The sequence below is a fragment of the Syzygium oleosum genome, unplaced genomic scaffold, assembly GCF_021117445.2.
Source record: "Syzygium oleosum isolate NSW1041296 unplaced genomic scaffold, Sole_v2.1 Sole_v2.21, whole genome shotgun sequence".
NCBI classification, from domain to species: domain Eukaryota; kingdom Viridiplantae; phylum Streptophyta; class Magnoliopsida; order Myrtales; family Myrtaceae; genus Syzygium; species Syzygium oleosum.
The window spans coordinates 3,346,219-3,368,352 of record NW_026607505.1 but is presented as its reverse complement, the minus strand read 5'-3'; the positions used below and the strand labels follow the sequence as shown (position 1 = coordinate 3,368,352).

General features: G+C 43.1%; 1 protein-coding gene across 1 annotated transcript; it reads left to right on the top strand.

The window, feature by feature from the left end:
• Positions 1-584: 584 nt before the first annotated feature.
• Positions 585-20,294, top strand: LOC115690740 (uncharacterized). The gene is made up of 9 exons (XM_056321050.1): positions 585-672; positions 1,337-1,453; positions 1,819-1,878; positions 17,654-17,866; positions 17,948-18,097; positions 18,184-18,246; positions 18,594-18,641; positions 19,173-19,603; positions 19,683-20,294. Exons 1-9 carry the CDS (start codon positions 585-587, stop codon positions 20,292-20,294), a joined length of 1,782 nt encoding a protein of 593 aa, XP_056177025.1.
• Positions 20,295-22,134: the final 1,840 nt, after the last annotated feature.

Here is a 22,134-nt window from a genome sequence, read left to right as displayed (position 1 = left end):
TAAATGGAGCTTTAATTTGCGGATGATATTATGAATAAGATCAAGTGCAACGAGAAATAAAAACTCACTAAAAAACGCATTGTCCCAGATATGAAAGTTACAAGGTCCCACAAAACTAATTCATGATACAATGCCTATCTTGAGACTAACTCATTAATGTTATAATATTAAAAACATTTACCATCTAAATTTAATATAGAAATTCCATGCAGTGAATGAGCCTGATACTAGTCGCATATAGATGATCTAAAGCGTATAAAGTGCAATTGATATTTCTAAGGCTATTTATGTTGATTTCTCTTTTTGGTAACAAAGATGTTCACATAGACGTTAGTGAAGGCATAGCAACTGATGAAGCTTCCCAAGATGGTCGCAGACCAACTTTGTTTGAAGACTGCCCGACGATCACAAATCAATCAAAACATAAAGATTTGTCATTTTGAACTTTTAATTCTCATTTTTCATAAATCATTTTGTTTCATGCATTTTGACTTTTTTCAATCTGAAACATTTTTAAAAGGTCACTTATGTTCTTTTCTCTTTTTTGTAACAAAGAGGTTCACATAGTTGTGAGTTTAGAAGGCATGGCAACTGATAAAGCTTTCCAAGACGGTAAGAAACCAACTTTGTTTGAAGAGTACCTGAGGATTATGAATCAATCAAAAACTAAAGGTTTGTCATTTTGAACTTTTAATTTTCACATGAATCAGTATGGTCAATGCATTTCGACTTTTTCAATCTGAAACATTTTGAAAAGGTTATTTATGTTCATTTCTTTTGTTGGTTACAAAGAAGTTCACAACTGATACAGCTTCCCAAGATAGTTGCAAATCAATTGAAGGTTAGTCACTTTGAACTTTTATTTTTCGTTTTTCAAGAAACTTGTGTTTCATGCATTTTGATTTTAATTTTAATTCGAAACATTTTAAATTCCACAACATACAAATCCTGACATATAAATTCAAGTACAAACTTTTCATAGAAATTATGTATAATTGTAGAGATAGATAAGATTTTGCGTAAAATTTTATGAATGAAATCTTGGATAAGAATAATGGCAATGAGAAACAAAAACTCACTAGAAAATACAATGTCAAACCAATGAAAGTTCGAAGGTCCCACAAAACTAATTCATGACACAATGCCTATTATAGGAAAAACTCATGATTTTCGCCAAGTTTAAAGTTAAAAATCATTTTTGATTAAAAAGTTTACCATACAATTTTAATATAGAAAATTCCATGCAATGAATGAGCCTAATACTAGTCATGTTTAGATGTTCTAAGGCATACGAATTCCAAAGGTTAATCATGTTCATTTCTCTTTTTGGTGACAGAGATTCGCGAAGACCTAATTTCAGAAGGTGCAGCAATGGATGAACCTTCCGAAGCCAGTTCCGAACTAAGTTTTTGGAAAGATCACCAGAGGTTGATAGATCGAAAAACAAAAAGAGGTTTGTCACTTCGAATTTTTAATTTTCATTTTTCATCAATCTTGTATTTCATGCATTTTGACTTTTTTTCCTCCGAAACATTTTAAATTTGACAGCATATAAATGCTGACATATAAGTTTAAATATAATATTTTCATAATTTTTAAATTCTGAAAAATATCTTGAACATTGAGGAAGCCCAAAAAAAAATAATTTACTTCCAAAGAGTAAACAAATGTCCTCATAGAAATAGGTAGGTTTAGTAAACACCTCCCCTTCACTTGCATTCGAGTTTCAAAAGAAAATTGAGCAGGTGCAATGGTTACACTTGACTTAAAAAATCGGAACTGCTAAGCCTGATGACTTTTAATGGGCGACTTTTGCAGTCATGCCAACAACAATTGTCATTGAAAAATATCGATCTTTGTTTGAAGCCGCGACGAAAGGTAATTGGAAAGCTGCTGAGAAAATCCTCAATGAAGATGACGAAGCAATTAAGGCCACAGTTATGGCCATAGGACACATTACTTTAATGTGCTTGATGTTGCACTGATGGCCGCACAAGATCAATTGGTGGAGAACCTGATCAAGCGATGGCCTCTAGAATATGATGTTAACATTTTCAAGAGGGCCCTTGTCACACCCCGAAATTTACCAGGATGGGTGTGACATTCCGAATTTCGGCCCATTTTTGGGATTTATAAAACGTGTAATTCGTCAGTGTGCTTATAGTAAAATCTCGCCCGGGAACTGATCACTCTCGGTTATTATTTTTAAAATTGAGATTTCGCTAGAATCGCACTTGATCGAATTTGGCCGTTATTTAGAGCCTAAACTTTGGTGTCGAATTTCTCGGAGTTTCGGAACGAATTTAATTGGACGGTGTCGATATTATTGTGGCCAGCCTCGATATTGCCTAGGATATGTGGAAAGTGAAATTTTGACCGGGTGCGGATTTAGATTAGTAGACCTCCCTCATAGTGTGTTTTAATTAATATCTTCTGGCCCTTTTTCCTAATAATTAATTAGGATCTTTTTCGTGACCGTTGGATCGATTTCTAGATCATTTGTGGGCCGTTGGATTTGCATTTGAGTATTTTATTTGACTTTTTTTTCTCTCTCTCTCTCCTCCTCTTTTCCCGCTCACGTTTCCCCGTCCCGTCTATCCTCTCTCTCTCTCTCTCTCTCTCTCTCTCTCTCTCTCTCTCTCTCTCTCCCGCGCGCGCGCACATTCCCCTTCCCCCCATGCACGTCCCCTCATGCACGTGCCTTCTGTCAGACTCGCTCTTCTCTTTCCTTTCTTTTTATTTTCTTCCTTCTCTACTTCTTCTTCTTCTTCCTTTCTTCTTCCTCCGCCCGACTGGTTCTGCTCCTGCTCGACCAGTCCTTAGCCCAGCCGTCCAGCCAGCTCGCCGGCCGAGCGTGCCCAGCCATGCCCGAGCTTGCCGGCTGAGCGTGCCCCGCCGTGGCCGGACTGCCCCTACCCGTGCCAAACTCGCCTCGGGCCGTGGTCGGACAGCCCAGGCCACTACCCCAGCCGTGGCCCGTTGCGTCGTGCCCGTCGCCGTGCCCTACCGCGGCCGAGCATTTTGCCCATGGCCGAGCCCGTGGCCGTGGGCCGCGCCGAGAATTTTGCCCGTGTTCCGAGCCGTGGACGAGCCCCGCGCCCGTCGCGCCCTCGCCCGTACCAATCCCAACACTGTTCACCCGGGCCATTTTGAGCCCGAGTGGATTTTTCCCGGGCCAAAACCTAGTAAATGACTTCCTAAACCCTACCTAGTACATTGGGTATTATTAGACTTGTCTATGGGTTAATTAGTATCGATTTAGGGGCTAAACGTGGATTAGGGTCAATATTTGTATGTGCGTAATTGTTAGATTAAATTGTGATGATTGTGGGGCTTAATTAGCGGCTAATTATGGTGGGCTAAATGACCGTATTGTCGTGGCGTGTGTGGGGGAAATTGACGTTTGATTGTGGCCGACTTGGATGTCAGATTGGTGAGCTCGTGGTTTGGAATTGGGATGGTTTTGGGTGCATATTAGTGGCTAATGTTGGTGGGTCAATGATTGGCTTGTTGTGGCATTCGTGGGTGGATTTGATGTTCGTATGTGACATCCTGAAAATTAGTCCATTTGGGATTTATAAAATACTGAGTTTTATGAATGTACTCGCAGTTAGTTCTCGCCCGGAACTAATCATTCCTGGGATACTAACCATTCGTGGGTGGATTTGATGTTCGTATGTGATATCCTGAAAATTAGTTCATTTGGGATTTATAAAATACTGAGTTTTATGAATGTACTCGTAGTTAGTTCTCGCCCGGAACTGATCATTCCTGGGATACTAACCATTAGGGAAAGGCTAATTAGGGATTTAAATTCGTACGACTAAAGAAAATTTGATCGTGAATTGATTTTCGACCATAAAATCGTCGAGGTGATATTTTGAGCCACTGCTGGCCGATCCGAGGATAGCTAGGGATCAGTTCGCCACTGTCATAGTAATGGATCGCGGGTGATTCCGCTGGACCATGAAATGACTTGACGAATTATCCTGAAACTATACCGAACAATCGTACCCCTAGGATCTAGTAATTGATCCTCGCGATTTTAATGACAATCGAAGTCGTCGTGACCCGAATAAACTTGCACGTCACCTGAATTATTGTCAGTCACGGGTCGGATATGCGAATTTCCCCAACAAGCTGCCCGTTAGTATGAGAAACGATCGAGTTGCGTTTAATAAAATTTAATTATTTAATTTAGCCCAAATCGGACACCGGAAAAATTTGGAAGTCACAACGGGACGTTAGGACGACGTTGCGGTTGTAACGTGCAATTTTGAATGCGCCCGAATTCTTCAGAAAAATTCATTTTCGATGAGAAATGGGGAAAGTGACCATTTTACCCCTAAGGATTAACAAAGGGCATGCTTTATGGAAGAAGGGCATTTTGGTCATTTTACCCTAACTTTTTTATTGGACAATTTTGCCCTTAGACTTTTTGAGAAATTACAAAATTACCCTTGGATATATTTTGTAAGATTCGATCTGGGCCGTCGATTTCAAGATAGGATCGAATCTGGACCGTTGGATCAAAAATGTGAGAGAGGGGTATTTTGGTCATTTGTCACTTTTGGTCCAAATATCACTATTAAGGTCCAAGACCCTTTCTCTCTCCTCTCTCTCTCTCCCATTCGGTTCTCCCCCTCCACCGTGAGCCCCCCTCCGATCTCTCTCTCTCGCCGGACCGCCTCACCGCCCGGACCGCCGTCGCCACCGCTGATCCGCCACCCCCATCCCACCGTTCTCTCTGTCTCACCCTCTCGGTCTCCCTTGGCCGTGAGCCAACCGGCCGCCGCCCAAACCGCCATCGCCCTCCGTTCCTCCCGATCGCCACCAATCGTCATCGCTGCCGCAAGCCGCCGTTAGATCTTGGTTTTGCCGCCGCTTTCGCTCTAGCCGCGTGAGTCTAGAGTCGGGTAAGTCTCGCCTAAACCCGACTTAGGATATTGGGTATCGACGACTGATTTTAGTTGGAAACCGGGTTTATTTGGGTGCGAAATTGTATGGATTAGGAATGGAACTAATTGGCGGGCCTAAGAATCAAAATCGGACGAGTTCGGTGGATTTTTGGAGGTTGGTAGTTCGCTGTGAGTGATCGTTCAATGGGCTGTGATGGGCCGATCGGGATGCAAATTGGATTTTTAGAACCGGCAATTAATTGTGAGAAAGTGCTGTGAAGGGCCGGAATTGATTTGACGCCATTTGTTTAGAGGAAAATGGCAAATTGTGTGTTTAATGCGTGTTTGAACTATGACTGGGTTGTGATGATAAAATTGAGTGCGTGGTTGCGTGATTAAATGATTGAAATATGTTTGTCGAGTGCACGCTTGGGCCAGACTGATTTGATTATTAAAGTTGGCCATGTCAAATGCTTAGTGATCATGTTTGCGTGTGAATTGATGCGTGCATGGGCCACGTGTGATTGGCCAGTTGAGTGTGGTAAATGCTTGTTAAGCATGTGCATAAATAAAAAGTGGATGTAGTATGACATGAGTTCGTAGAATTTGTGCCGTCCTGAGGCGTGTACGTTTCCACGGGACGATGCCCAGTATTACCGGTAGATTGCCAGCCTGAGGCGTGTACTTCAACGCGGGTTGCACAGTAGGTGGTAGATGTTGAGCCTGAGGTGTGTACTTCAACGCGGGCAAGAAACATGTCCTGAGGCGTGTACGTTTATGCGCGCCCGGAAGTGTTGTGAAAAGAGGTCGCAGTGTATCTGAGGCGTGTACTATAACGCGGGTCACTGGCGAGAAATGTGGAAAAGAGATATTGAGAATGGAATGAGTGCATGACATGAGAATTGTGCATGCTTGTGATTGTACTGAAGTGCCTGCTATGTGATAATGGTATGTGTGTGATTGTGTGTTTGTGTGATTGTCTGGAGGTACGTGATAGCCTAGGTGGGGTTTAGGGGTGTACTTACTGAGATGTAGTCTCACGGTTATTTTAACCAATAATTATCAGAACCCCGACCTGAGCCATGAATCCTCCGCCACCGCCACCAGAGAGTTTTGGGGTACCAGTGCACACTGAGAATGAAGTTACAGAATTTCCCATGGGTGATGGCATGACCTGGATTAAGCATACTTCGACCGTTTTTGTAGAGGTAGGACTACCTTTATGGAAGACCCATGTTTATACCGCATGGTTCTTCCGGGATGTAGATGGAGATGAGTTCGGGCCCGTTAGGGGTTTTGATGTTCCATTTGACTTAGTTGGAGATTGGGACCCGTCTGCCATACCCCCGATAGATGGAGAGTTGACCAGTACAAAGGTTAGCTTAGCGCAATCTGGGATGCATCCAGCACCCGCCGCACAAGGATCTTCGGAGGCTGAGCATGAACCCGAACCCGAAGCATCGCAAGCTAAAGATGACCCAATGGACATAGACTTAGAACCAATTCCCGAGGAGGAACCAGAAGAGGTGGAGCCCGAAGTAGAGCCTGATGACAAGTCTGAGGAGTCGGAAGAGCCTGTAGGAGACCCGGAGTATATACTCCCTTTTGAGCAATACATGGATCCCAATTTCGTGCCTGAGTATAATTTCTTTGATTTTCTAGCCGAGGAGGATCAGAATGAAGTCCCAACTGAGTCGAGCGACATCAATCACCCGATTGAGATTGAGGCGGAGACAGAGTCTTCGGAGGAGCAAGCTGATCAGGGAAGTTCAGATTCAGATGGGGATGAGTCAGACTCAGAATGGACGCTGAGTAAGGGGCGTAGGGGCTAGCATTAGGGGTTCAGAATGATAGATTTTGGAGAGTACCATTTTTGAGGTCAGAATGCCATGTCATCAATCTTTTGTATATCGGTCGTTTTAAATACGGTATGCAAGTGTATGTGGTGGCTGTAAACTGTAAATGTTTTATAAGTTTGATAATGAAAACTTGTATATTCTCCCTGACTTTCCCAGTTTCATTTTGTCCGGGTTGATTATGGTTTCCGCTGTGGAATTTAATCTCTGATGATATTATTCTTGGTCGGCGATACCCTGGGATGTCGCATAAATCAACCAGTGGCGGATGTCGCTAGCTCGATAGGGTTCGGGGCGTGACATCGTATGTGGCCGACTTGAATGTCGGATTGGTGGGTTAGTGTGATGGGCTTGTGATGTGATTTGGATTCATACGACGTGTTGAATGGTGAATTGTGATGTGGTGAGCATGCCTTGAGTTTGAATGGTACGACTTGTGAGAATGGCGAATTGTGTTGTGGTGCATGTGCATGAAAAAAGCCCGGATTGATCGGAGGGCTGACCTGTGGAGTGTTGACCCGAGTCGTGTGAAAGTTTATTTTTGAAAGGTCTTGCAGGGTGTTGACCCGGGACAGAGCCCGGATTGATCGGAGGGCTGACGTGTGGGGTGTTGACCCGGATCGTGTGAAAGTTTGTTTTTGAAAGGTCCTGTGGGGTGTTGACCCGGGACAGAGCCCGGATTGATCGAAGGGCTGAGTCTGAGGCGCAGTACCGCGGGCTGTGAGATTGGGCCAGAGGCGCATTGGCGCGGGCAGTGAGAATGGACCTGAGGCACAGTGACACGGATTGTGAGAAAGATGTTCGGCCACGCATGCGAATTGAGTGTGATTGAATTGGCTGGTTGGATGTGTGAGTGAATTGGTTGGATTGATTGAGTGCAAGTGTGGTTGGTGTTTGAGTGATTGTGATATGTTATTGAGTTATTATTATTGCATTATCACGTTTTGACTAACGTGCAGAGTTGGCATACGTTCCGATGGCAAAGGTAAGTACAATGATGTGAGCTCGTTATGTTGTTGGCTAGATTGCATGTACGACTTGTCTGGGTATGCATTGGCCCACGTGGGGTTTAGGGTGTTGCTTATTGAAACTTGTTTTCACGGTTATTATATAACCATTTCAGATCCGCGATTGTGAGTGATTTGGAGACGCTGCAAGGGTATCTCGGAGATCGAGGACGGGTCAAGTACCCTTTACTTTGAGTTTCCCCCTTTTTGTAGAGGAGTTAAGTTTATGAACCACTGTCCCTTTTTGATGAACGTGATTCTGTTGTTGTGGCCTAGCTTGGGGATTGTCTTTTTGTGAACGTTGTATGTATCTGCCTAGTGTAGGAATTATAGTTATTGTTTCGTGCTATTGCCACCCCTTGTCATTATTAATTGCCTGGGTTGTTTCAATTTGTTTTCGTGCATAAGTATTCTCTGATGTTTGGGTTGGGTCGGCGACGTGCCTGGGACGTCGCATTCATTGATCGACCATCGAGAGATGTCGCGAGCCCGTTAGGGTTCGGGGCGTGACATCCCGGTTGATTTGGTATCAGAGCAATGTCAGCTCAATCTAAGTTGGTCGAAGCCTGGAGTGATAAGGAGCGATGACTTTGGGGTACTTAGTTAGAGAGACTTGTGTGCCATGCGTTACCCAGACTACTTGGTTGTGATTGCTGAGTGATAGTATGCACTAATACATGAAATGCAGGTGCGTCAGGGCTTGAGGTTAATGCACAATCCCTGTTCTTTGTGATTGAGTGATGTTGTGATTGACTGCCTGCTTAGTGAATTGTTGTGATTCACTACCTAGGGCTTTAGACTGGTATAGTTGGCCTAGGTCTTTAATTCTCGAGGGGAATTATAGCAGGTAAGTGGGTGGTGTGAATCCTGTGAGTATGAGTAGCCGAGGAAGAGGTCGAGGTCGAGGTCGAGGTCATATAGGTCCACAAGCTGGAGTTGCAGAGGATTCCAGAGTGGATGGAATTCTGAGGGCACGCGAGGAAGTTGGAATTTTAATGGGAATGATGGGAATCAAGGTCAAGGGCAAGTTAATGCAGTCAGATAGATGCAATAACTGATTGAGCAATTTTTTTGAAATTGAAACCTCCGAAGTTTGATGGGAAAAGTGACCCCGAGGTTACATCACTTTGGATATAAGAGTTGGAAAAAGGCTTTGAAGTATTGGGGTGCTCTGGTCGAGGCTTTCAATGGGAAGTACTTTTCGGAGAGTGCGTGAGGACAGAAAATGACATAGTTTCTTCGGCTTCGCTAAAATCGGATGTCAGTTGATCAGTACGAGGTCGAGTTTGTAAGGTTGCCTAAGTACGCACCAAGGATGGTCAAGGACCATGTGGATAGGACAAGGAGGTTTCGGGATGGATTGGAACCGGAATTCCGCAATCAGTTAGTACCTTTGAGTCTTAAGGGATTACAATGAGTTGTATAAGAGAGCTCGATGGTTGACACGGATATGAGTGAAAGGGCTGCCGCTTCTGGATCGCGGTACGCGCCGGCTAGGGACAATAGGAACTTTGAAAAGAAGCCTATGACAGAGAATATGAGACTTGTCCCTCCGGTAAGGAAGAACTTTGGAAAGCCGAACTACTACTCCAACGCCGCATGTTGGTCTTGTGGGAAGAGACGTAGGAATGGCCATTGCCAAGGTAGAAGTGGAGCATGTTGTGGATGTGGACAGCATGGTCACCAAGTGAGAAACTGTCCGAACCGATAAGCTAGACCGTTAATACAGCAACAACAACCGCAAGTAGGACATTAAGCGGGAGCTACCCCGCGGAATAACCAAATTAACCGCAGGCACAAGGAAAGATGTACGCGGTGGTTGGGAAGGAATCAGAGGATTTGTCTTGAAAGTCCGGATGCATTATGTGATGATAGTGGGTGCAACAAGAGAAGATTTTGAAATTATAACTTGAATGGTTATGTAAGACTTATAATCACTTATGGTGAGTAGGCGCAATCAGTGAGGATTTCTGAATTACTGATGACATTTTTGGACGGGTTGGGAAGGATGTGTGTTGCTTGGAAATTTCGGATTCTGTAAAGAACTGGGGTAATTTGTTTTGGAAGACTGTGGATTGAAATTGGATGGATTGAGTTTTGTCTTTGAGGTATAGGAAGATAATTATTTTGTGGTTGACTAGTTGGTTGAGGAACCAAGGCTAAAGGACATAGCCGAGGTATGTAACCTTCCCGATGTCTTTCCTCAGGAATTGCCGGGATTGCTACCTGATAGTGAAGTGGAGTTTGTGGTTGAGTTGGCCCTAGGGACGGAACCAATTTCGAAAGCGCCCTATAGGATGTCGTTGTCAGAATTGAAGGAATTGAAGGTTCAAATGCAGGAGTTATTGGATAAAGGTTTTATTCGTCCGAATGCGTCTCCATGGGGAGCGCCAGTGTTGTTCGTGAGGAAAAAGGACACATCCTTGAGGTTGTGCATCGACTGCAGATAACTGAACCAGGTGACCATTAAGAATAAGTACCCGTTGCCAAGGATTGATGACCTGTTTGATCAGTTACAAGGGGTGTCAGTGTTTTCTAAGATCGATTTGAGGACTGGCTATCACCAATTGAGGATAAAAAAGGAGGATGTGCCGAAGTCAGCATTTAGGACGAGGTATGGACACTACGAGTTCATGGTGATACCTTTTGGACTGACGAACGCCCCTGTAGCCTTTATGGATTTAATGAATCGGGTGTTCAAGGAATTTCTGGATCAATTTGTAATTATGTTTATAGATGATATCCCGGTATACTCGAAGAATCCCGCTGAGCATGAGTTACATTTGGAAAAGGTTCTATGGACTTTAAGGGAACATGCACTCTACGCTAAGTTCAGTAAGTGCGAATTCTGGCTTCATCGAGTGGCGTTCTTAGGACATGTGATATCCGGGGAAGGAATTGCGGTGGACCCGACAAAGATTGAAGCTGTCACGAATTAGCCGAGGCCAACAACAGTAACCGAGGTTCGGAGTTTCTTGGGTTTAGCGGGTTATTACCGACATTTCGTGGAAAGGTTTTCGGCATTGGCAATGCTGCTGACGCGGTTACTAAAGAAGGAAACGAGGTTTGAATGGACGGATAAGTGCGAAAGGAGTTTTCAGGAGTTAAAGCAGAGGTTGACGGCCGCGCCAGTATTGACAATCCTGTCAGGACCGGGAGGATATGAGATCTACAGTGACGCGTCGCTAAGAGGACTCGGATGCGTGTTGATGCAATATGGAAGAGTGGTGGCTTACGCATCGTGACAGTTGAGACCGCATGAGCTGAACTATCCGACGCATGACTTGGAATTGGCCGCAATTATATTTGTCCTTAAGATTTGAAGGCATTACCTGTGTGGGGAGAAGTTTCAGATTTATATGAACCATCAAAGTTTAAGGTACTTATTTTCCCAAAAAGGAATTAAACATGAGACAACGCCATTGGATGGAACTCCTTAAGGATTATGACTGCGATATCTTGTATCACCCCGGAAAAGCTAATAAAGTAGCGGATGCACTAAGTCGAAAATCGAGCATCGCGCATATGATGATCAAGGAATAGACTATATTGGAAGGAGTTCGGGATTCGGAGTTTAAGTTTGAAGTGAGTCATGTCTCAAGTTTGCTTGCCGCATTGAGGATTGAACTGGAGATCCAAACTAAGATTAAAGCTTTACAATCGACGGACTCGGAGATTCAGAAGATTTTGGAAATGGATGTCACAAAAAGGAAACCGGATTTTCAGGTATCCGAGGTTGGGATTCTGAAGTTCTGTAGGCGGTTGTGTATGCCCAATGATGCAGAACTTAAGGAGGAGGTTTTGTCTGAAGTACACTGTAGCAATTACAGTATTTACCCGGGTAGCAAGAAGATGTATCAAAACTTGCGACAGTATTATTGGTGGAACAGCATGAAAGTGGATGTAGCCAAGCATGTGGCTAAGTGTTTAACATGCCAACAAGTGAAGGCGCAACATTGCAAGCCGGGTGGAATGTTGCAGCCGTTGAAAATCCCTGAGTGGAAATAGGAGCTGATTATGATGGACCTTGTAATGGGATTACCGAGGAGTCAGAAGGGTTCATGATTCAATTTGGGTGATAGTTGATCAATTGACAAAATTAGCACATTTTCTGCTAGTGTGAAAGGACTTCACCTTGGAAAGGTATGCCGAGATTTACGTGCGACAAATAGTCCGTCTGCACGGAGTGCCAGTGATAATCACTTCAGACCGTGATCCTAAATTTACTGTTGCCTTTTGGAAAAGTCTTCATACGACATTAGGAACGAAGTTACAGTTTAGCACGGCCTATCATCTCCAAACAGATGGCCGGTCTGAAAGGACGATTCAGAATTTGGAAGACATGCTGCTAGCGTGTGTATTGGATTTTAAAGATAGTTAGGAGGAACAGTTGCATTTGGTTGAATTTGCCTACAACAAAAGCTACCAGCTGAGTATCAGAATGGCACCATTTGAAGCACAATATGGCAGAGTTTGCAGAACACCGGTTTGTTGAGATGAAGTGGGTGAGAGGAGCATCACGGGTCCCGAGTTGGTTCAGCAGTCAATCAAAACAGTCAAGGTGATTCGGGACAAGCTTAAAACCGCTCAGAGCCGCCAAAAGAATTATGCAGACCGGAAACATAGGCCTTTGGAATTTCAAGTGGGGGACCACGTTTTCCTCAAAGTATCACCTATGAGAGGATTGTCATGATTTGGTAAGAAAGGGAAGTTGAGCCCGAGGTACGTGGGCCCATTCGAGGTCTTAGAGAGAATTGGCACCTTGGCCTATCGTCTCGCGCTACCGCCAAATTTGTCTCAAGTGCATAATGTATTCCACGTGTCGATATTAAGAAAGTATGAACCGGACCCGACCCACGTGCTAAATTATGAAGAAATAGACGTGGACGATAGTGTGTCGTACGTGGATAAGCCAGTAAGAATCGAGGACAAAATGGAGCGAGTGTTACGGAACAAGATAATCCCAATGGTCAAAGTAATTTGGGAGAACCATGGGACCGAAGGTGCGACATGGGAAAGTGAAGAGTTGATGCGACACTAATACCCCCATTTGTTTGAATAGTTGGGTTGGATTGTAAATTTCGAGGACGAAATTTTTGTGAGGAGGAAGAGTTGTGACATTCCGAATTTCGACCCATTTTTGGGATTTATAAAACGTGTAATTCGTCAGTGTACTTATAGTAAAATCTCGCCCGGGAACTGATCACTCACGGTTATTATTTTTACAATTGAGATTTCGGTAGAATCGCACTCGATCGAATTTGGCCGTTATTTAGAGCCCAAACTTTAGTGTCGAATTTCTTGGAGTTTCTGGACGAATTTAATTGGACGGTGTCGATATTATTGTGGCCAGCCTCGATATTGCCCAGGATATGTGGAAAGTGAAATTTTGACCGGGTGCAGATTTGGACTAGTAGACCTCCCTCATAGTGTGTTTTAATTAATATCTTCTGGCCCTTTTTCCTAATAATTAATTAGGATCTTTTTCGTGACCGTTGGATCGATTTCTAGATCGTTTGTGGGCCGTTGGATTTGCACTTGAGTATTTTATTTGACTTTTTTTCTCTCTCTCTCCTCCTCTTTTCCCGCTCACGTTTCCCCGTCCCGTCTATCCTCTCTCTCTCTCTCTCTCTCTCTCTCTCTCTCTCTCTCTCTCGCGCGCACGTTCCCCTTCCCCTCATGCACGTCCCCTCTTGTACGTTTCCCCCCCCTTCTATCAGACTCTCTCTCCTTTTTCCTTTCTTTTTCTGTTCTTCCTTCTCTTCTTCTTCTTCTTCTTCCTTTCTTCTTCCTCCGCCCGACTGGTTCTGCTCCTGCTCGACCAGTCTTCAGCCCAACCGTCCAGCCAGCTCGTCGGCCGAGCGTGCCCAGCCGTGCCCGAGCTTGCCGGCTGAGTGTGCCCCGCTGTGGCCGGACTACCCCTACCCGTGCAGGACTTGCCTTGGGCCGTGGCCGGACAGCCCAGGCCACTGCCCCAGCCGTGGCCCGTCGCCCGTCATGCCCGTCGCCGTGCCCTACCGCGGCTGAGCATTTTGCCCATGGCCGAGCCCGTGGCCGTGGGCCGCGTCGAGAATTTTGCCCGTGTACCGAGCCGTGGCCGAGCCCCGCGCCCTCGCCCGTGCTGATCCCAGCACTGTTCACCCGGGCCATTTTGAGCTCAAGTGAATTTTTCCCAGGCCAAAACCTAGTAAGTGACTTCCTAAACCCTACCTAGTACATTGGGTATTATTAGACTTGTCTAGGGGTTAATTAGTACCGGTTTAGGGGCTAAACGTGGATTAGGGTCAATATTTGTATGTGTGTAATTGTTAGATTAAATTGTGATAATTGTGAGGCTTAATTAGTGGTTAATTATGGTGGGCTAAATGACCGTATTGTCGTGGCGTGTGTGGGGGAAATTGACGTTTGATTGTGGTCGACTTGGATGTCAAATTGGTGAGCTCGTGGTTTGGAATTGGGATGGTTTTGGGTGCATATTAGTGGCTAATGTTGGTGGGTCAATGATTGGCTTGTTGTGGCATTCGTGGGTGGATTTGATGTTCGTATGTGGCCAGCTTGAATATCGGATTTGTGGGTTAGTGTGATGGGCTTGTGATGTGATTTGGATTCGTACGACGTGTTGAATGGTGAATTGTGATGTGGTGAGCATGCCTTGAGTTTGAATGGTACGACTTGTGAGAATGGCGAATTGTGTTGTGGTGCATGTGCATGAGAAAAGTCCGGATTGATCGGAGGGCTGACATGTGGGGTGTTGACCCGGGTCATGTGAAAGTTTATTTTTGAAAGGTCCTGTGGGTGTTGACCCTGGACAGAGCCCGGATTGATCGGAGGTCTAACGTGTTGGGTGTTGACCCGGGTCGTGTGAAAGTTTGTTTTTGAAAGGTCCTATGGGGTGTTGACCCGGGACAGAGCCCGGATTGATCGGAGGGCTGAGTCTGAGGCGCAGTAGCGCGGGCTGTGAGATTGGGCCAGAGGCCCATTGGCGCGGGCAGTGAGAATGGACCTGAGGCACAGTGACGCGGGTTGTGAGAAAGATGTTGGGCCATGCATGTGAATTGAGTGTGATTGAATTGGCTGGTTGGATGTGTGAGTGAATTGGTTGGATTGATTGAGTGCAAGTGTGGTTGGTGTTTGAGTGATTGTGATATGTTATTGAGTTATTATTATTGCATTATCACGTTTTGACTAACGTGCAGAGTTGGCATACGTTCCGATGGCAAAGGTAAGTACAATGATGTGAGCTCGTTATGTTGTTGGCTAGATTGCATGTACGACTTGTCTAGGTATGCATTGGCCTACGTGGGGTTTAGGGTGTTGCTTATTGAGACTCGTTATCACTGTTATTATATAACCATTTTAGATCCGCGATCGTGAGTGATTTGGAGACGCTGCAAGGGTATCTCGGAGATCGAAGACAGGTTAAGTACCTTGTACTTTGAGTTTCCCCCTTTTTGTAGAGGAGTTAAGTTTATGAACCACTGTCCCTTTTTGATGAACGTGGTTCTATTGTTGTGGCCTAGCTTGGGGATTGTCTTTTTGTGAACGTTGTATGTATCTGCCTAGTGTAGGAATTACAGTTATTGTTTCGTGCTATTGCCACCCCTTGTCATTATTAATTGCCTGGGTTGTTTCAATTTGTTTCTGTGCGTACCTATTCTCTGATGTTTAGGTTGGGTCGGCGACGTGCCTGGGACGTCGCATTCATTGATCGACCATCGAGGGGTGTCGCGAGCCCGTTAGGGTTCGGGGCGTAACAATGGGAGATGACACGGCCGTCTTTCCACTTGAAGGACGCAGCCTCAAATCACCCAAAAGTCCCCATGACATCGCTCTCGCTCTATTGGCTGCTAAACAAAGAACCTGAAAGATTGCGAAAAGAGGGGGTGAGCAACGACAGTTCAGTAAGTAGTGCGTATCTCTTCTAAGCAAATCGAGCAACCACTATGCATATATAAAAATATCGAAAACTCATAATTTAAACCCACAATATCATATACATATCATATCAAATATGAGTTATTTTTTCTTTTCACAAAACTCGATACAAACCAGAAAACATTCATTTGATACGTCATTACAATTCAATCATCATTAGTCAAGTCCATTGATTAATCTCGCCAAATCACACATCAATGGTTCAATCCATTAACCAATCTCAAGAACTCACATATCAATGGTCTATTCCATTGATTAATCTCATCATAAAATGGCTTGTTCGGGGTAGAGGCACAGCCGCACTGCCATCCCTCAACCCGACCCGATATTATCCTCTTTGAGCCGCAGCCGCACTGCCATCGCTCTTAAGGATTTGCCCCGGCACGGCAGAAAACACATCGATGGTCTATCCATCGACCAATCTATTGCTCAACATCATACCATGATCACGTATCTCGCCCCGTGATAAGGCGACCAAGATTCCCCCCTTGGCAAGGTCTCCACCTACTATAAATTGGTGGCTTGGCCCACAAGGATATCCTAGACTAGTATGCGCATACCCACAAGCCCCTCAATGGGCTCACAGCGATATTGAGCACCAACACACATCCTCCAATAATCCACAATACCAAAAATCAATTTCACAAACCAAACAATTAACTTTTCACAACATAGAACATCTGTCATTTCTCAAATCATTTTATAAATCACAATATGGTTCCAAAACCATTTCATAAATCGCAATATGCTTCCATAATCATTTCGCAAAGTGATACATATATATCATTTCATAAACATAATTCACAAATTGATACGAGTAACTTTTTGTAACGTTTTTCATAAAACATTTCTCAAATCATCTTAAAACTCGTTTCATAAACCAATTCGCAACATAATACACATGTATCCGTTAACAATATTTTTCCTAAAACCATTCTCAAATTTCTCAAATCGTTCTCAAATATCAAACTGGTAGTAATTGCCCGATCCAAAATTTTATGCAACAAATATGCTCTAGTAACTCGTACAATACTCAAATTCTTATCACTTTCAAAACATGAGTTTATAAACTCAAAGAAGAGATAGCACCACTCATCTGGAATGCCCCAAAACCAAATAACGTGGCTAAACGCCCCGATAATCTCGTAATCCTATCAATTGAACGAGAATCAACATCAAAATTAAGTAAAATACTACAATAATCACTAAACGGCTGAACAATGCTTAAACGCTAACAAAACAATTCAAAGGTGCCCATAAATTGCTCATCTGAAGCCATTATCCAAATCGTCCGCAACGCAGAACTTAAGCACAAAACTTGATCGCGCCATAACTTTCTCCATCGAACTCCGATCCTACCAAACTTATAGTCAAAAGAAAGACCGTTCCGAGTATTACAAAAGCCTTAACTTGGCCGTCCCAAAATCAAGCCAAAAACCGACGAAAATCTGCCTAAAGCCCTCTGGTCGCGCACTGTTCACCTTGTGCGGCCAACTTCAAAAATTCATATTGGGCAAACCGTAGGTCCAAATCAAGATCCGTAAAATCCCACGGCTCCACGACACCCTAAACTATCAATTCTATATATATACGTAGCTCAACGATTCAAAAATCGGATTTCGCCGCACAAATCTCTAATAATTCCGAATTTCAAGCCCTAAATCCGAAACTACTCCGATGGAATGAACGAGGGGTGCGAATACATATCGGATGTTGCTAATCAAAGTCGAATCGGGGTTTGCGCAGCACCAAACCCTCCCTCTTCTCCTTCTTCTTCTTCTTCTTCTTCTTCTTCTTCTTCTTTTCCTCTCTTTCTTTCTTTTCTCTCTTCTTTTCCTTCCTCCCCGAAAGCTCTCGGTCCTCTTTTATAATTGAAGTCCACTGTAGCAAATATTGACTTTTTGACTTTTTGACTTGTTGGCCCTTTTTTTTTTTTTGAAATACCCAAATATTACAGCCCTCGTCACTGCTGCCAGTAGAGGAAGAATAAGGATGGTAAAGGCATTACTAGACAAGGTTGATCATGATCCTGAAAGTGTTACCACTGCCCTGTTGGATGCTATTACTAGGTCTCCTATGGAAAGGGAGTTTATTTGGTACCTCACTGGGCGTACTACATCCACCCCCGATAGTGATACCATGGGCTGGCTTATTGTGACTGGCCATTTAGGTAGGATTTCACACTTATTCATCTTGTCTCAATTCCTTCATTGTTTACTTGTATTAACCTTTTCTACTCGTGTCCCAAAAGACATAGCCTTGTATTTAGCTCGCAAGTACCCCGGTTTAGCGACAACCAAAGATGGTGCAAATGAGTGTCCATTGGAAGACTTGGCGGTTATGAAGTTTCACTTTCATAGTGGAGCTAGACTCAATTTTTGGGAAAATTTTATCTACAAATGTAGGTACTTCTTGCACTTCTTTTGCCAGATATGTACATTTGAGCAACTCTATCCACATGTTTACTCTATTTGTTCCCATGTTTAGGTATTCCTTTATGCTTGGTCAACACATCATATGACAACTCCAAACACACAAAGACGACTCGAGGTAGTTCTGTTAATCTGCTTAATGGATGGACCAACATGACAAAAAACATGACATTCAAGGATCGAATTGATAAAAGATTTAAGGGATGAGAACTACATTTATGTATACAAATTAATACCTAAACAAAGATGCATGTCACAAATTAATATCTAATATAACATATGTATTACACATTGTTCAAATTACGAAGTAGAATTATCGAGAATTTTAGGTTTGGATTCTGACCATAGAGGTTGTTTGATCTAAGTTGTTATCATTTTATGTTCGCAATATGTATCTTTTTGTTCGTCATCAATTCCAAATTTGCTAACATGATTCTTCTCTCCTCTTTGTGGTGGTAGCACCAGCACTTCAGCAATTCAAAATGTCACTCTGGAATCTTGCCACAAAACCAGGTACATGAAACTATCATTTTATATATAAAAAAAAGGACCTTATTTCATCCATGGGTCAAGATCTCTAAATTTAAAAAGTAAATTGATATTCTCAGTATACTCCTTTGAGATAGTAATTAATAATATGGACTGGCTCTCGATTCTCGTGTTACTATATGATTTGATTCGATTCGATTCGATTTAATTTAACTCAATGGCTAAGCTACATGTATACATTAGTGAATTTGCAATATTTTCAATCAAAAATAGATCTATCAATCTGCTGCTAAATCTTCCATTTTTCAAAAAAGAAAAAGAACTCTCTTTTATCTTATGACATTGTGATTGTTCATCAATTGATCAATCAATTCTCCGATTTGTGCAATTTGATTCTCAAGCCATATTAAATTTTCTTTCTTGATTCATATCTCAAATCCATCATTTTCATCTCAACTACTATATATACATAAGAACACAATGCAAATGAGAAAGCCTCTTTAACCTTTTGATTCCTCATCACTGGGAAGATTTCTTATCTGATGTTACGTGCAGCACCTTTCATTAAAAGGATTGGAGAATCGAAGTTGAGGCACAAATGCTCACTTAAGTTAGCAAATCTAGCTCTTATCAAGAATAAGTCTCGTATGACTACTCCCGAAAATCTCGAGTATCTATTGACTTCAGGCATTGTCCTTGATGCTACATCTCGCGGAATCTCTGAAATTGTCAATTTATGTATTGTGCATTTTCCGGAGTTGATGTGGGATGAAAGATTCATAAGAAAACTGATGAAAGAAGCTGTGAAGGGACGACATGTTGAATTGTTTCTGCTAGTGAGGGCACACTACATTCCACAATTAACACCCGATTATTGGATGAAATTCGGTCTAATGAAGGCTGTCACCAAATGGTCACCAAGATGTGAATCCCCAGATGTCTCAGGAGCAGCTTTTCTAATGCAAAGGGAACTTCAATGGTTTAAGGTCGGTTCACCTTATTTATTTTGCACCCTTTTGTGCTCTTTAGAACATACATTGATAGGCATCCTTCATTTTTCTGAAGGTACTGGAAGATAGCAGCATTCCTTGTATAAAAAGTCTGAAATGGCAAGAAGAAAAGAGGACATACTGGGAAAATATTGTAGAAAAACGTTGTAATTTGGTCAAAGAGGCAGGGGTTTGGATGAAGGATACATCAAAATCTTGTAGCCTCGTTGTGACTCTTATCATTACCATAGCTTTCACAGCGATTTTTACAGTACCTGGAGGCAACAACGATAGTACAGGGAACCCAATCTTTCTAAAGAATGGTTCGTTCATGGTATTCGCGGTTGCAGACGCTTTTGCTCTCTTCTCCTCTGTCACTGCCACCTTGATGTTCTTGGCTATCTTAACTTCACGCTATGCAATCGAAGATTTTCTCCTGTCACTGCCGAGAAAAATGATACTGGGCCTCACTTTTCTATTCCTCTCTTTGGCGTTTATGCTGGTGGCATTCAGCTCTGCTCTTACAGTCATCTTAAGCGAAAAGTGGAAGTGGATTTACATCCCAATTATTTTGCTGGCAACCCTCCCTCTCATATTGTTCGCAATCCTAAACCTACCCTTATATGTTCAAATGGTTGAGTCCACCTATCGGCCTCGCCTTTACTGTTCCGTGATGTTTGGAAAGTGATTTCTGCTATTATTGGACAAGAAGATCCATGATATGATCTTTGTTTGCACTTGTTTCTGTGAGTGCAATGTGAATATCATGGTGTTCACTCATGTTTTAGAACTTATGAAGTGAGACATTAGCTATTTTTATACTAAAGACAAATGTATGCTGTCAATGGCATACCTTGTCTCGACGTGTTATTTTATATTTTCCCCCCAAACAGTGAACAATTACTTCATTGCACATTGTCACGTTGAGGTGAACCCAAATTTGGCAACATGGCCGTCAATACTCAATAAGATTCATCCCTTCAAATAAAGCAATAATCAACACAACTATTCTATCCTACATAAAATGGCCAGCCAACTGGCCTAACGCGAGGAACTTTAGATGTAGCAGGCCGAGCAAGCAACTATTTCCGTTCGATGGAAGCTCAGCCTTAGAAATCAATCTTTCACCCACTGCCCATACTTGCACCCTATCCTCCCATCCAACTCTTTGATTTGACCTCTGCCATCTTAGTCACATTGGCCACCTATTCCTTTGCTATCCTCATGCTCCAGCTTCTTCTCCATCGCGTCCCTCGCTGCACCCAACCCTTCGTACTCTCTCACCCAAAGATTGTGGACGGTGCACGTCAGCCGCCAACATCACCAGTTCCATCTGCAACATAGCCATCAAAACCCCACACTCCAGCATCACCACGACTGTGATCTCAGTAGCGAAAGACTAGATGTTTTTCTGGTGAACGACGCCAGGACGCCGAGAACCTAGTCGGACAGTGAAGCGAGGAGGACCGAGACATGGGTAGTTATCGCGACCGTCCCAAAATTTCCGTTGAAGGGAGGAAAAGGGAAAAGGTTTAGAGATATTACCAAAAGGCGGGCCTACGGCCCTCAATTAGGTGCGGGCTCTCCCAAGCACTTACCGCGACGTTGGATTCATTTTAGATTTGATTTAGCTTCAAAAGTTCATAGTGAGACGGGAGTCGCCGTTAGCTTTTTGGGGTTGGCTAGAAACCAAGTGAAACACCAGAGTTTATTTCGCTTCCTATGCAACTAGAGATCAGCTAGATTCACGGACTATCTCTAATTTGCTAGGATTGTTCATCTATATGATCACACACTCTCGTTTACTAATTATGAACCCTAAAGGTCGCTTGATGTTGATAAGCAATCATGCGACATTCTTTAAGAATTTATTAGGCAAAAGAACACTACAAGTGCCATAACTTGTGTACGGCGCTCACTTTGGTGCCATAAGTTTTTTTTGGATCACTTTAGTGCTAAAATTTTTGAAAAATGATCACTTAAGTGCTAAAATTTTTGAAAAACGATCACTTAAGTGCCAACTCCGGTGCCGTACACAATTTTTCGCCGGAAATCCAACGTGGCATTTTTTATTAATTTCGAAGGCGACATGGCTCGCGGGAGATTGGCACTTAAGTGATCGTTTTCAAAAATTTTAGCACTTAAATGATCGTTTTTAAAAAATTTTAGCACTTAAGTGATTGTTTTTCAAAAATTTTAGCACTGAAGTGATCCAAAAAAAACTTATGACACTTAAGTGATCGTTTTTCCTCCGACTTGGCACCAAAGTGATCCGAAAAAAAGTTATGGCACCAAAGTGATCTCCGTACACAAGTTATGGCACTTATAGTGTCCTTTTGCCGAATTTATTATGATCCTAGACTAGTCCTAACAATTCTCGAAAGAAAAAAAAATGAACAATCTATTAATGCAGAAAAGAAAACCCGATACTTGGCGGGCAAAAAATAAAAATGGCTATGTTATAAGCACTAGGACACGATCCCCATAAGCTTGACCAGATACCAAGTTGGGCAAAAAATATTACATTG

Excerpts from the sequence above, each read along its gene's own strand:
- LOC115690740 (XM_056321050.1), top strand. The coding sequence starts at position 585 with ATGGCAACTGATAAAGCTTTCCAAGACGGTAAGAAACCAACTTTGTTT. Across the intron at positions 673-1,336 it reads GAATCAATCAAAAACTAAAG|AGATTCGCGAAGACCTAATT; the intron begins GTTTGTCATTTT and ends TTTTGGTGACAG. Across the intron at positions 19,604-19,682 it reads GGGAACTTCAATGGTTTAAG|GTACTGGAAGATAGCAGCAT; the intron begins GTCGGTTCACCT and ends ATTTTTCTGAAG.